At 54.2% G+C, this 13,742-nt stretch overlaps 1 protein-coding gene and 1 long non-coding RNA gene across 2 annotated transcripts; one reads left to right on the top strand and one right to left on the bottom strand.

Annotated features, from left to right (window-relative positions):
• Positions 1-5,143: 5,143 nt before the first annotated feature.
• Positions 5,144-7,330, top strand: LOC142908851 (uncharacterized). Its single transcript, XM_076059491.1, has 2 exons — positions 5,144-6,080; positions 7,085-7,330. The coding sequence occupies exons 1-2, from the start codon at positions 5,640-5,642 to the stop codon at positions 7,253-7,255; spliced, it is 612 nt and encodes a 203-aa protein (XP_075915606.1). The 5' UTR covers positions 5,144-5,639; the 3' UTR covers positions 7,256-7,330.
• Positions 7,331-9,158: 1,828 nt separating this feature from the next.
• LOC142908845 (uncharacterized) lies at positions 9,159-12,676 on the bottom strand. Its single transcript, XR_012932009.1, has 2 exons — positions 12,476-12,676; positions 9,159-11,360 (listed from the first exon to the last, which is right to left on the bottom strand). It is a non-coding gene; the product is annotated as an uncharacterized LOC142908845 (long non-coding RNA).
• Positions 12,677-13,742: the final 1,066 nt, after the last annotated feature.

The following is a 13,742-nucleotide window of genomic DNA, read 5'->3' as shown; positions in this document are numbered from 1 at the left end:
GACCACTTTGTTAGGGGGGGGGGGGGGGGAGTTGAAAGGGATCGCCCCCGCCAGAGGAATATGGAATTTCCACCATCGGCTCAGGGCTGTGAAACCGGACATGAGCACCGCCGCTCACCTGAGCGGCAAATCACTTTGACCTCGAGTTGACCTTCAGCAGAAACAAAATCACGTGACGTGCCTTGTGAACGCCTCTGATGCACCACAGTGCCTTGTGAACGCCTCTGATGCGCCACGTGCCCTGTGAACGCCTCTGATGCACCACAGTGCCTTGTGAACGCCTCTGATGCACGTGACGTGCCCTGTGAACGCCTCTGATGCACCACGGTGCCTTGTGAACGCCTCTGATGCACCACAGTGCCTTGTGAACGCCTCTGATGCACCACAGTGCCTTGTGAACGCCTCTGATGCACCACAGTGCTTTGTGAACGCCTCTGATGCACCACAGAGCCTTGTGAACGCCTCTGATGCACCACGTGCCCTGTGAACGCCTCTGATGCACGTGCCGTGCCTTGTGAACGCCTCTGATGCACCACAGTACCTTGTGAACGCCTCTGATGCACCACGGTGCCTTGTGAACGCCTCTGATGCACCACAGTGCCTTGTGAACGCCTCTGATGCACCACGTGCCTTGTGAACGCCTCTGATGCGCCACTGTGCCTTGTGAACGCGTCTGATGCACGTGACGTGCCTTGTGAACGTCTCTGATGCACCACGGTGCCTTGTGAACGCCTCTGATGCACGTGACGTGCATTGTGAACGCCTCTGATGCACCACGGTGCCTTGTGAACGCCTCTGATGCACCACAGTGCCTTGTGAACGCCTCTGATGCACGTGACGTGCCTTGTGAACGCCTCTGATGCGCCACGGTGCCTTGTGAACGCCTCTGATGTACTACAGTGCCTTGTGAACGCCTCTGATGCACCAAAGTGCCTTGTGAACGCCTCTGATGCACCACAGTGCTTTGTGAACGCCTCTGATGCACCACAGAGCCTTGTGAACGCCTCTGATGCACCACAGTGCCTTGTGAACGCCTCTGATGCACGTGACGTGCCTTGTGAACGCCTCTGATGCGCCACGGTGCCTTGTGAACGCCTCTGATGTACTACAGTGCCTTGTGAACGCCTCTGATGCACCAAAGTGCCTTGTGAACGCCTCTGATGCACCACAGTGCCTTGTGAACGCCTCTGATGCACCACAGTGCCTTGTGAACGTCTCTGATGCACCACAGAGCCCCGTCGCCCCCTGCGCCACGGAGCGGCTGCACGCCGGCTCCCGGGGGTCACGTGACCCATGGGGCCCCGTGACCACTCCGGGACCCGTGGCCTCCGCGGACCCGGCGAGACTCCGGCAGTGGCCTCCGGGACCCGCGGGGCCTTTGGAGCCGGGTCGACCCCCGGGGCACCCCTGGCCTGGCCAGCCGGTGAGGGGCGGTGTTGGCTGTGCTGTGTTCGCTGTGTTGTGTTGGCTGTGCTGTGTTCGCTGTGTTGTGTTGGCTGTGCTGTGTTCGCTGTGTTGTGTTGGCTGTGCTGTGTTCGCTGTGTTGTGTTCGCTGTGTTGTGTTCGCTGTGTTGTGTTGGCTGTGTTGTGTTGGCTGTGTTGTGTTGGCTGTGTTGTGTTGGCTGTGCTGTTTTGGCTGTGTTGTGTTGGCTGTGCTGTGTTCGCTGTGTTGTGTTGGCTGTGCTGTGTTCGCTGTGTTGTGTTCGCTGTGTTGTGTTCGCTGTGTTGTGTTGGCTGTGTTGTGTTGGCTGTGTTGTGTTGGCTGTGTTGTGTTGGCTGTGCTGTTTTGGCTGTGTTGTGTTGGCTGTGTTGTGTTCGCTGTGTTGTGTTGGCTGTGTTGTGTTGGCTGTGTTGTGTTCGCTGTGTTCGCTGTGTTGTGTTGGCTGTGTTGTGTTGGCTGTGTTGTGTTCGCTGTGTTCGCTGTGTTGTGTTGCCTGTGTTGTGTTGGCTGTGCTGTGTTCGCTGTGCTGTGTTCGCTGTGTTGTGTTGGCTGTGTTGTGTTCGCTGTGTTGTGTTGGCTGTGCTGTGTTCGCTGTGTTGTGTTCGCTGTGTTGTGTTGGCTGTGTTGTGTTCACTGTGTTTGCTGTGTTGTGTTCGCTGTGTTGTGTTCACTGTGTTGTGTTCGCTGTGCTGTGTTCGCTGTGTTGTGTTGGCTGTGATGTGTTCGCTGTGTTGTGTTGGCTGTGTTGTGTTGGCTGTGCTGTGTTGGCTGTGTTGTGTTCGCTGTGCTGTGTTGTGTTGGCTGTGTTGTGTTCGCTGTGTTATGTTGGCTGTGTTGTGTTCGCTGTGCTGTGTTGGCTGTGTTGTGTTCGCTGTGTTGTGTTGGCTGTGTTGTGTTCGCTGTGCTGTGTTGTGTTGGCTGTGTTGTATTCGCTGTGTTGTGTTGGCTGTGTTGTGTTCGCTGTGCTGTGTTGGCTGTGTTGTGTTCGCTGTGCTGTGTTCGCTGTGTTGTGTTGGCTGTGTTGTGTTCGCTGTGCTGTGTTCGCTGTGTTGTGTTGGCTGTGTTGTGTTCGCTGTGCTGTGTTGGCTGTGTTGTGTTGGCTGTGTTGTGTTGGCTGTGTTGTGTTCGCTGTGTTGTGTTGGCTGTGTTGTGTTCGCTGTGCTGTGTTGTGTGGGCTGTGTTGTATTTGCTGTGTTGTGTTGGCTGTGCTGTGTTCGCTGTGTTGTGTTGGTTGTGCTGTGTTCGCTGTGTTGTGTTGGCTGTGTTGTGTTCGCTGTGTTGTGTTGTGTTGGCTGTGTTGTGTTCGCTGTGTTGTGTTGGCTGTGTTGTGTTCGCTGTGTTGTGTTGGCTGTGTTGTGTTCGCTGTGCTGTGTTGGCTGTGCTGTGTTGGCTGTGTTGTGTTCGCTGTGCTGTGTTCGCTGTGTTGTGTTGGCTGTGCTGTGTTCGCTGTGTTGTGTTCGCTGTGTTGTGTTGGCTGTGTTGTGTTCGCTGTGCTGTGTTGGCTGTGTTGTGTTCGCTGTGTTGTGTTCACTGTGCTGTGTTCGCTGTGCTGTTCGCTGTGCTGTGTTGGCTGTGTTGTGTTCGCTGTGTTGTGTTGGCTGTGTTGTGTTCGCTGTGTTGTGTTGGCTGTGTTGTGTTCGCTGTGTTGTGTTGGCTGTGTTGTGTTCGCTGTGCTGTGTTGGCTGTGTTGTGTTCGCTGTGTTGTGTTCGCTGTGCTGTGTTGGCTGTGCTGTGTTCGCTGTGCTGTGTTCGCTGTGTTGGCTGTGCTGTGTTCGCTGTGTTGTGTTCGCTGTGTTGTGTTGGCTGTGTTGTGTTCGCTGTGCTGTGTTGGCTGTGTTGTGTTCGCTGTGTTGTGTTCACTGTGCTGTGTTCGCTGTGCTGTGTTCGCTGTGTTGTGTTCACTGTGCTGTGTTGGCTGTGTTGTGTTCGCTGTGTTGTGTTCACTGTGCTGTGTTCGCTGTGCTGTGTTCACTGTGCTGTGTTCGCTGTGCTGTGATCGCTGTGTTGTGTTCGCTGTGCTGTGTTCGCTGTGTTGGCTGTGTTGTGTTCGCTGTGTTGTGTTGGCTGTGTTGTGTTCGCTGTGCTGTGTTGTGTGGGCTGTGTTGTATTTGCTGTGTTGTGTTGGCTGTGCTGTGTTCGCTGTGTTGTGTTGGTTGTGCTGTGTTCGCTGTGTTGTGTTGGCTGTGTTGTGTTCGCTGTGTTGTGTTGTGTTGGCTGTGTTGTGTTCGCTGTGTTGTGTTGGCTGTGTTGTGTTCGCTGTGTTGTGTTGGCTGTGTTGTGTTCGCTGTGCTGTGTTGGCTGTGCTGTGTTGGCTGTGTTGTGTTCGCTGTGCTGTGTTCGCTGTGTTGTGTTGGCTGTGCTGTGTTCGCTGTGTTGTGTTCGCTGTGTTGTGTTGGCTGTGTTGTGTTCGCTGTGCTGTGTTGGCTGTGTTGTGTTCGCTGTGTTGTGTTCACTGTGCTGTGTTCGCTGTGCTGTTCGCTGTGCTGTGTTGGCTGTGTTGTGTTCGCTGTGTTGTGTTGGCTGTGTTGTGTTCGCTGTGTTGTGTTGGCTGTGTTGTGTTCGCTGTGTTGTGTTGGCTGTGTTGTGTTCGCTGTGCTGTGTTGGCTGTGTTGTGTTCGCTGTGTTGTGTTCGCTGTGTTGTGTTCGCTGTGCTGTGTTGGCTGTGCTGTGTTCGCTGTGCTGTGTTCGCTGTGTTGGCTGTGCTGTGTTCGCTGTGTTGTGTTCGCTGTATTGTGTTGGCTGTGTTGTGTTCGCTGTGCTGTGTTGGCTGTGTTGTGTTCGCTGTGTTGTGTTCACTGTGCTGTGTTCGCTGTGCTGTGTTCGCTGTGTTGTGTTCGCTGTGCTGTGTTGGCTGTGTTGTGTTCGCTGTGTTGTGTTCACTGTGCTGTGTTCGCTGTGCTGTGTTCGCTGTGTTGTGTTCGCTGTGCTGTGTTGGCTGTGTTGTGTTCGCTGTGTTGTGTTCACTGTGCTGTGTTCGCTGTGCTGTGTTCACTGTGCTGTGTTCGCTGTGCTGTGATCGCTGTGTTGTGTTCGCTGTGCTGTGTTCGCTGTGTTGGCTGTGTTGTGTTGGCTGTGCTGTGTTCGCTGTGTTGTGTTGGCTGTGCTGTGTTCGCTGTGTTGTGTTCGCTGTGTTGTGTTGGCTGTGTTCGCTGTGTTGTGCTGTTTTGGCTGTGTTGTGTTCGCTGTGTTCGCTGTGCTATGTTGGCTGTGTTGTGTTCGCTGTGTTGGCTGTGTTGTGCTGTGTTGGCTGTGTTGTGTTCGCTGTGTTCGCTGTGTTTGCTGTGTTGGCTGTGCTGTGTTCGCTGTGCTGTGTTGGCTGTGCTGTGTTCGCTGTGTTGTGTTCACTGTGTTCGCTGTGTTTGCTGTGTTGGCTGTGTTGTGTTCGCTGTGCTGTGTTCACTGTGTTGGCTGTGTTCGCTGTGTTGTGTTCGCTGTGTTCGCTGTGCTGTGTTCATTGTGTTGGCTGTGTTGTATTTGCTGTTTGCCACGAGACTCGCGGTCTCTGTGGCGGTCTCTGTGGTGCGGCAGTCGAAGCCCAACGGGGCAGGTCGCGTGCGGCGGGCCGAGGCGTGGGGGTGGCCGCCGCCTCTCCCCGAGTCGTCTTGGCCAGCGTGGAAGAGCAGGCCAACGAATTTACCCCCCCCCCCCCCCCCATCGAGAGGGGGTCGCTCGCTCTCGCCCTGCGCTTCTCCTTCCGCAGCGCCGAGCACCGGGCCACCGGGGGGGCACCCCGGCGCCGCCACCCCGGTTGTTCCGCACCCCGGCACCGGAGCTCTTCTCTGCCGTGCAGCGTGGCGAGCTGCGAGACAACTCCCAGCCAAGTCTCGTCGATATCGTCCTCCTGCAGCACCACTACCACCAGCAGCAGCAGGTCCACTACCACCAGCAGCAGCAGGTCCTCCTCCACCAGCAGCAGCAGCAGCAGGTCGACTACCACCACCAGCAGCAGCAGCAGGTCCACCACCACCACCACCAGCAGCAGCAGGTCCACTACCCCCAACAGCAGCAGCAGCAGCAGGTCCACCACCACCAGCAGCAGCAGCAGCAGCAGCAGCAGGTCCACCACCACCAGCAGCAGCAGGTCCACCACCACCACCAGCAGCAGGTCCACCGCCACCAGCAGCAGCAGGTACACCAGCAGCAGCAGGTCCACCACCAGCAGCAGGTCCACCACCACCAGCAGCCACAGCAGCAGCGGATGCTGCAAGGGGGGTCGTCCAGCGTGGTTCTCAAGGGGTCTCAGATTCCAGCTGGGCTCTGCAGGACTCTCACGGGTCCCTCCAGCACCTCCAGCACCTCCACCACCTCCACCGCCGTCTGCTCCACCACCTCCACCGCCGTCTGCTCCACCACCTCCACCGCCGTCTGCTCCACCACCTCCACCGTCGTCTGCTCCACCACCTCCACCGCCGTCTGCTCCACCACCGCCGTCTGCTCCACCACCTCCACCGCCGTCTGTTCCACCACCTCCACCGCCGTCTGCTCCACCACCTCCACCGCCGTCTGCTCCACCTCCTCCACCGCCGTCTGCTCCACCTCCTCGCGCTCCTCCCGCTGGAGCTCCTCCGCCTCCCCGAGGACAGCGGCTGCTGCCGCGTTAGCTCGGAAGAGCAAAGCGAACGTGCGCGAAAGGATCCGGGTGAGAAGCCACGATCCCCTTAGGTTGACTCAGACTAAAACAAAACTTGGGGGGGGAGGGGAGGGGGGGTGATATGGCCCAGTGGTGGCACGTTCCAGATTCAGTTCGGATCTCGAAGGCCACACCAGCGATTACGTGAATAGAGTAGCCCATCGTGGTCCATGTGAGTGACGTTTTAAACATTGACACTGCACCTACATCAGTTGGGACCACACGTAGCAGCAACAGTCTCCTCCCGACTGGCCCCCACTTGCAGGCCGGGCGTCACGTGGTGCAGCACGAGGATAGCTGCCACTGGGAGAGCTGGCGGGTGCCCTTTCAAACGTCTGAGGTGTAAAACGTAAAGTCGCTCATCGTCGCGCGAAGAGATGGCCCGCGACGAGGACGCCGCGTAAAACAAATAATTTTTTAACTTAAAACTCGGATCCGTCCGTCCGTGTGCCCATCCTCCTATGCGTCCGTTTCTCTCCCCGTGCTTTTGAGTGACTTCGCGTTTACATTATGAGACCTCCTATGCCAGTAACAAGATATAGTAATAGGTTTTACCCTTGTACGCCTTTTGGCGTCATCTGGTCCAACACCAGTGGAGACTAGGCTCTAAGAAAAGCCGTCTCGCGTGTGGACCAATCAAATTCAAGGACAGTGCATAATATTATTATCAGAGTTGTCTCTTTTGTTTGCATTTTGACTGCTTGTGTTGTGGTTATTGCAAACATGATGCCTTGAATAAAGGTGTCAGTTTTTGTGCCAGTTAAAAGGGTAAAACCTATTACTATGACTTTGCGTTATCGTGGCCTGCCATGCGGTTGTTGGAACGCGGCACGGGGTGACGCGAGACGGTTGAAGTCTGGTCGAACCGAGTCCTCGCCCACGGGTGGCGGAGCGAGTTAAATTCGACGCCGCTTGGCCCTCGAGCGCCGCCGCTCAAGGGCCAAGCGGCGTCCATCCCCGGCACTGACGGCGTGTCCGCGCGCGTCCGTCCGTCTGCGTGTCCGTGCCCTCAGGTGCGAAACCTGAACCGCGCGTTCCTGCTCCTGCATCGCCTGCTGCCGCCGGACCGCCTCCGGCCGTCGCGGGCGGCGACACTGCACGCGACGGTTCGCTACATCGGCCTGCTGCAGGCCGTGCTGGCGGAGACCGCCGCGGCACGCGGCTCCTCCCCGCGTGGCGTGTGACAGCGCGGGGAGGGAGGGAGGAGCGGCGGTCAACCCACCTCGGAATGCAGCAGTGTGTGTTTGGTGAAGGGTGTCCCACCGACTCGGCCAGGTGCGTACACGTAGGTGCGCGTGAGCACGATGCCAACCGTGCGCTAGTCGGAGATGCGGGAGCGGGGGGGGGGGGGGGGAAGGACAAAAACAGTTCTAAGTAATATTATATTCTTAGCTCTTTCAGTCAAGTCACGTTGAAGGGAAACAATAAAATAATGAAATATATAACAATAATATATTTATTATTTTATTGTTTCCTTTCAACGTGACTTTACCGAAAGAGCTAAGAATATGAATTACTGCAGTCACGAAAGCTTTAAATCAGTTGTAAGTGAATTAGTTTTCATCATCAGACGATCATTTCAGAAATGCATTGCAAACATGATGCCTTGAATAAAGGTGTCAGTTTTTGTACCAGTTAAAAGGGTAAAACCTATTCCTATATCTTGTTTCTGGCAAAGGAGGTCTCATAATGTTAATGCTCACCCCGAGCCCTCAATACTCTGATAGTGCGCTGTTTTTGAGTTGTACGCCTTTTGGCGTCTTCTGGTCCAACACCAATGGAGACTAGGCTCTAAGAAAAGCTGTCTCGGGTGTGGACCAATCAAATTCAAGGACAGTGCATATTATTATCAGAGTTGTCTTTTTTGTTTGCATTTTGACTGCTTGTGTTGTGGTCATTGCAAACATGATGCCTTGAATAAAGGTGTCAGTTTTTGTGCCAGTTAAAAGGGTAAAACCTATTCCTATATCTTGTTTTTGGCAAAGGAGGTCTCATAATGTTAATGATTATCGACTTATTTCCATGTCAGCTAAAGTTTCCACAGCCGCGTAATTTGCAACGTTCCGCACGTACGAGCTTGTCGCCCCGGTCGCACGTTTGCCGCCGAAACGCTAAAATAAACAACCGCCGGATGAACCGATAGCGCTTACATCACTCACTCGTCCTCACTCACACTCCCCTCTCTCTCTCTCTCACTCACTCGTCCTCACTCGCTCACTCATCCACCAACATCCAACATCGGGGCCAGATTCGGGCGTGGGGGCAGGGGGCTTCAGGGGCTGCAGCCCAGGGGCCTCGTCCAGCTGAAGCGCCTCCAGAGACGAAGTGAAAAGTGATTTCAGTTGCGCATGCCGAATTTTATTCGTTGTTAGCCTTGTAAAAAAAAAACATTTTATTTTTCTTTAACTTTGTTTTCCTTTTCAACAGTTTTTACCAGGGGGCCTCACGGTACCTGTAGCCCAGGGGGCTTACACAATCTTAATCCGGCTCTGTCTCCAGTGGATTCCTATTAGTATTTGCCCTAACATGCTGTTAAGGCTGGGGGGGGGGGCTACTGGGGGATGTGGGTTCTGTTCTTGTAAGCGCACGGGAAGGGTGCGGGGTGCTCGCGTAGCCTTAGGAATGCGGATTCAGTCGTGCGGGTCAAGAGGTCACGTGGTGAGGCGCAGCCACGTGTCTACCCCAACTGGCGATCTTCCCATCAGCATCGGGGCCCCTGACTTGTCGCGGTGAACTTTCGGGGGCCCACCACAACTCTACGCACACTGCCTCCTCTCTCTCTCTCTCTCTCGCTCTGGTAGAGTTGGCTTCAGGACGACCGTAACTCCTCTCAGGACAATATAATATTACCGTGGAGGCCTTCTGTTGAGTTTGTTCAGGGCGGCACGGCGATAAGGGGGCGATAACCGATGAACGCAGACGGGGCGGTAAGATCACAGCTCACGGGCAGAAAAAGCTCAGTGGCTTTTTTGCCACCGCAGCCACGATTGAAGGGAGGCATTCAGCCGGCAAACGACAGATCGTAGCTGACGACGTATTTGCGGATTTCGGATCCGCTCCGAATTGGCGAGGAATTTTGAACGCGCGGACATTTCGTGCAACTTTTATTCATAGGTTTCAACAGTCGACACGTAACCATCCGTGACAATTACAAAAACACATTGAACATTCCAAAAAAGTCATGCGTGCACACGTCATGTGACGCGCGTGCACACGCAACTATAAAAATACTGTGCTGTCAACAAACATGTGGAGGAACTGCGTTAACCAGTCCCCCAGTACTTAGAGGTACATTACGCTCTGCTCCAGAAATGTTTCTCTAGAAATCTCACCAACGAAATCTTTTTTTGTTATTTTTGTTCACATCAACACTCTTCTGGGAACTTTGACAAACCATATCCTCGTGTATCCTTATTGTTCTTGTATAAAGCTCTCATTGGATTGATTGTAAGGATACTTGGAGCAATAAACATAGCGATGGAATAATACAAAAAGGAGGATTTACCCTTACTGGCAATAAGGCGGCAGGTGTTAAGATGTTCAAACACGAAACGGACCCCTGTTACAAGGCATCCAGTCTGCATTAACCACACATACTTGCGGTAAACTGTTCAAACAAATATCCTTCGGTAATGCATTGCCCTTTAAACTAATTGGCCTACACAACAACATGGACTCTTACGATGGGTGTATCTCACACTCTCTGGGTGCAGTGCCTTCTGCTAATAATTCCTAACTCCAAGCCAGCACGCATTCTAGGGAAACGTTGAGAGCCCTGCTTGTAGGAGAGATTGTGAATACTGCTGAAATATATTTCCATTCTCTCTTCACGTGAAAAACACATGCTTGTACTGGCAGGAACCTCCTGGTTATTACACCACCAGCCCACAGGGGATTATTGTTGTGTCCGTCCGTCGTGCATCCAAAAATGGGAGGGGAGGGGCTGGGTGGGGAGGGTGAGGAGGGGAGGGTGGGGAGGGGCTGGGTGGGGGGTGGGAGGGGTGGGGCTGGGTGGGGAGGGACTGGTCACCCCGTGGTGCCCTTATAAAACTCAACGTTTAACCTACTCACGCCGGCTTGTGCCCGCCCTCACAGTCGGACCTATTTGTGGAATACACCACACTGCCGTTGACCCTGGCCATTGACCGAGCAACCCAACGTTCCTACCAGCTCCCTCCGCAGGAGAATGTGTTTATCGATGAACCTTCTTCAAATCGGAGATTTTTGTAACATTTTAGCTGTCACGGTGGTCGCTGTTCGTAACTACGCCGTACTCTTCTGCACCTTATAACAGGGCAAATTGTCTGAAATGTTCAGCGATTAAAGGTTTCAGTCGTGAGGAAGCGTTTGTTAATAATGTGGGCTTATTAAAGTTAGTCACTGTTATGTTGCCCCCAAAGCAGTTTGTGGCATGCGATAACCTTAATGTGTGTCCTCTGTTACAAGCAATGGAATGTAATTTAATTAATCATACCTCATCATCACCACTCATCGTGTAATTATTCAACCCTCTACAGTCGATTTCATTAATGCGATGAGTGTTCTATATTGGATAATTTAGAGGGCTTCAATCGACGGGCTTGAAAGACTCCGGCTACAGCTTATATAAAACTGTCATCTCTTTCCCAAAAATGTTTCTGCAGTTTGCCCAACGGCCCACAGCAGCATGTCACGCGGAACTACCACCAGGAGCCACGGCTTCCCTACGCGCATGGCGATCAAACCAACATTTTAAATTCTGAAACCCAGAATTATTCGAACAAATCACCTTTTAAGATGGCAATTTTGCGCGGTCAACTCGCCGAACTTAACCCAATATAATCACGGCTGGGCAGCTGAAACATTGATTTAAATGGTTGCTATATCAATGTTTCTGAGCCCTCACGCTCGGTTCGTGACTACTACAACACGACCATTTAAAAGGCCCTTCCCCCCCCCACCCCCGTCTTGTTCGACCACGTCTTTCTCCGCAACGGCGAACCGTGCATCCTCACCGACCCTCCTCCCGGCGGGGCGGTCTCCTCGCGCAAACCCGGAGCAGCAGCAGCAGCTTCACGTGCTTCTCCAGCCTCCTCCCCCCCTGCTTCCCGCGCCCGCGCCCGCGCCGCCGCCCCGCGTCGCCCATGGCGCCGAGCAGCAGCTCCCGGACGTGGGCGGCCTTCCCTGCGCCGCGGTGGGCCAGGCACGACAGAGGCAGGCGGCGGACGCCGCCCGCGAACCGCAGGGTCGCGGCGTCGCACGGGCCCTCTGGCCGGGGCGGCGGACGAGGCGGCGGCGGCGACGGAGGCTCTGCAGCGGAAGGAAGGGAAGGAGATGTAAAGCGCGTTGTTCCGGGATCACCTTTCGCAAGGTGGACTTTTCACCGTACTTATTTCGCACTGCACGTAGCCAGCTCGTTCGCTAATTGGGAGGCGCGGGCGTCGTGCCAGCTTGCAGTCAGGCAACCGAGATCCGTTCCGGGTTGGCGACTCAGAACATTCTAGATTTAAAGCTTTCGTGACTGCAAGGATCCATACTCAGCTTAAAGGTCCGCGGTCTGAGCGTGGCTGTGTTTCACTCCAGCGCTGTCCTCGAGACAGCCCGGTCCCTTCACCTGATGAAGGCCGCTTGTGTTGTGGCCGAAACGTCGTGATTTTTGTTGTTTTATTTTTACCTACGTGACTTTACCGAATAGAACCAAAGAGTATGGACTCAGAAAATGCTTCTGTAGCCAGCGAGACCGCGTCAGCGTACCTCTCGCTGTGCTACCGGTCGGTCACGCGCCATCGCGTGGAATTTAGCGTCTCGTTCAAGTGGCGAACATTCCTATCGTTTTCTATTCCTGCAACGTGGAGAATGCACCGGCGACCTCTTCACAATTACGTTACAATTTCTCAAAGACGTACACGCACACACACATCCAAAATGTACTGCGGTTGTAGTAGTCTTTTTAAACGGATAAATACGTGACCGTGGACCAGATTGCGAACGCGTGTCCAGCCCGGAGCACTCTCCCCAGTGGGCACGTGCGGCATCCGCACCGGCTGCCCTCCGAGGCCAGTAGCGCGGTCCTCCGACGATGCCGTTGATATTGTTGGTTCTTTCGGTAAAGTCACCACGTTGAAGGGAAACAATAAAGTAATAAAATATATATAAAACAATACAATTCTCACGACCGTTGGTTTTTTCACACCTGATGATGACCGCTTGCGTTACGGTCGAAACGTCGTGAGAATTTTATTGTTTAATATATATTTTATTATTTTATTGTTTCCCTTCTACGTGGTGACTTTACCGAAAGAATCAAGAATATGAATCCACTGCCGTCACGAAAGCTTTAAATCAACATTTGACGCCGTCGATCTACGGTTGCCGCTAAAACGACGCGTCCGTGTGGAAAAAAAAGCGAGCGAGAGAGCGGTCACCTGCCGGCCCCGCGTCCCCACGCTCGCGACTCCACGCGGGCGCCCGACCAGCAGAGCGCGTCGTGCGTGGAGGCCCCGGGCAGCAGCTCCATGGAGCCCGGGCCGGAGCAGTTTGTGTGTGGGCGGCACGGGGCGTCCGCCGACGCCTCGGGGGAGAAGAATCCCCGAGGGCATGGGGCGCAGCGCGTGTCTTCGCGCGGGGATCCTGCGGAACAACGGAGACGCGAGACGGGGGGGGGGGGGGCGCACGGGCGGGCAGAGACGCGGGACAAAATGTAGAGATGCGTAGAGAGAGAGAGAAAGATGAGAAGAGAATAGGCATAGATTTCGATTTAAAGCTTTCGTGACTGCAAGGATTCATCTTCTTTGGTTCTTTCGGTAAAGTCACCACGTAGAATGAGAATAAAATAATAAAATAACACAATAAAATTCTCACGACGCTTCGGCCACAACACAAGTGGCCTTCTTCATTGTAGCTCTGTCGTCCCGACAGGTTTGTTCCTTTCACCTGAAGGCCACTTGCGTTGTGGCCGAAACGTTGTGAGAATTTTATTGTGTTATTTTATCATTTTATTCTCTTTCTACGTGACTTTACCGAAAGAACGAAAGAAGAAGAATAGGCATAAATTGGTGCTGGGAGATAACTGGGAGATAGGAGAGTGGAGATAAGATTCCCCCCGACTTGACGAGCACTGGCCGGCGGGGCACAGTAAATACGTTTACAAATGAATGATCATCAAAGGAGTGAAAGTAGGAACCAATTGATTTCTGAGTGGGGTAGAAATCTCGCGCTGCGCGCGAAGGAGCTCTGTCCCGATGGGCGCTGGAGATTGGAACAATCTCCAGCGCCCAACAGGAATAATGCGCGAACGATTTAACCTCTAGCCAATGAATGAAGAATGCATGAACGGGGAGTTTGGGCGTTCATGCGTTTTTCGCCGCAGGGATCTGTTGACGGGGGAGGCCACGCGGAACGAACCCTTATCGATTCAACTAATTAAATCGGACGCAACGATTGAGCGGCGTCTTTGGTCACGGGCGAATCGATCGCCGGACGAATGGCAACGACACACGTGGTGTAGCCCAGCCCCTCCCCGCCCACCCCGCCCCGCCCCCCACCCCACGCGTGCCTTTGGTGACGACGCCGTGCCCGGCGGCACAGCCGCTGTGCCGCTCGCAGAACTCCTGCGGCAGCATCAGGAAGGTGCCCGGCTCGCACTCGCACACGCGGTCGTGCGTGGGGCTGCACTCCTTTGCGAGCCGCTGG

Source organism: Petromyzon marinus, unplaced genomic scaffold, assembly GCF_048934315.1.
Source record: "Petromyzon marinus isolate PM22_M1 ecotype Great Lakes invasive population unplaced genomic scaffold, UKy_Petmar_22M1.pri1.0 PM_G_Scaffold_104, whole genome shotgun sequence".
NCBI lineage: Eukaryota > Metazoa > Chordata > Hyperoartia > Petromyzontiformes > Petromyzontidae > Petromyzon > Petromyzon marinus.
This window is presented reverse-complemented; position numbering and strand designations above follow the sequence as displayed.

Coding starts and splice junctions, on each gene's coding strand:
- LOC142908851 (XM_076059491.1), top strand. CDS start 5,640: ATGCTGCAAGGGGGGTCGTCCAGCGTGGTTCTCAAGGGGTCTCAGATT. Junction 6,081..7,084: donor ACGTGCGCGAAAGGATCCGG/GTGAGAAGCCAC, acceptor CCGTGCCCTCAG/GTGCGAAACCTGAACCGCGC.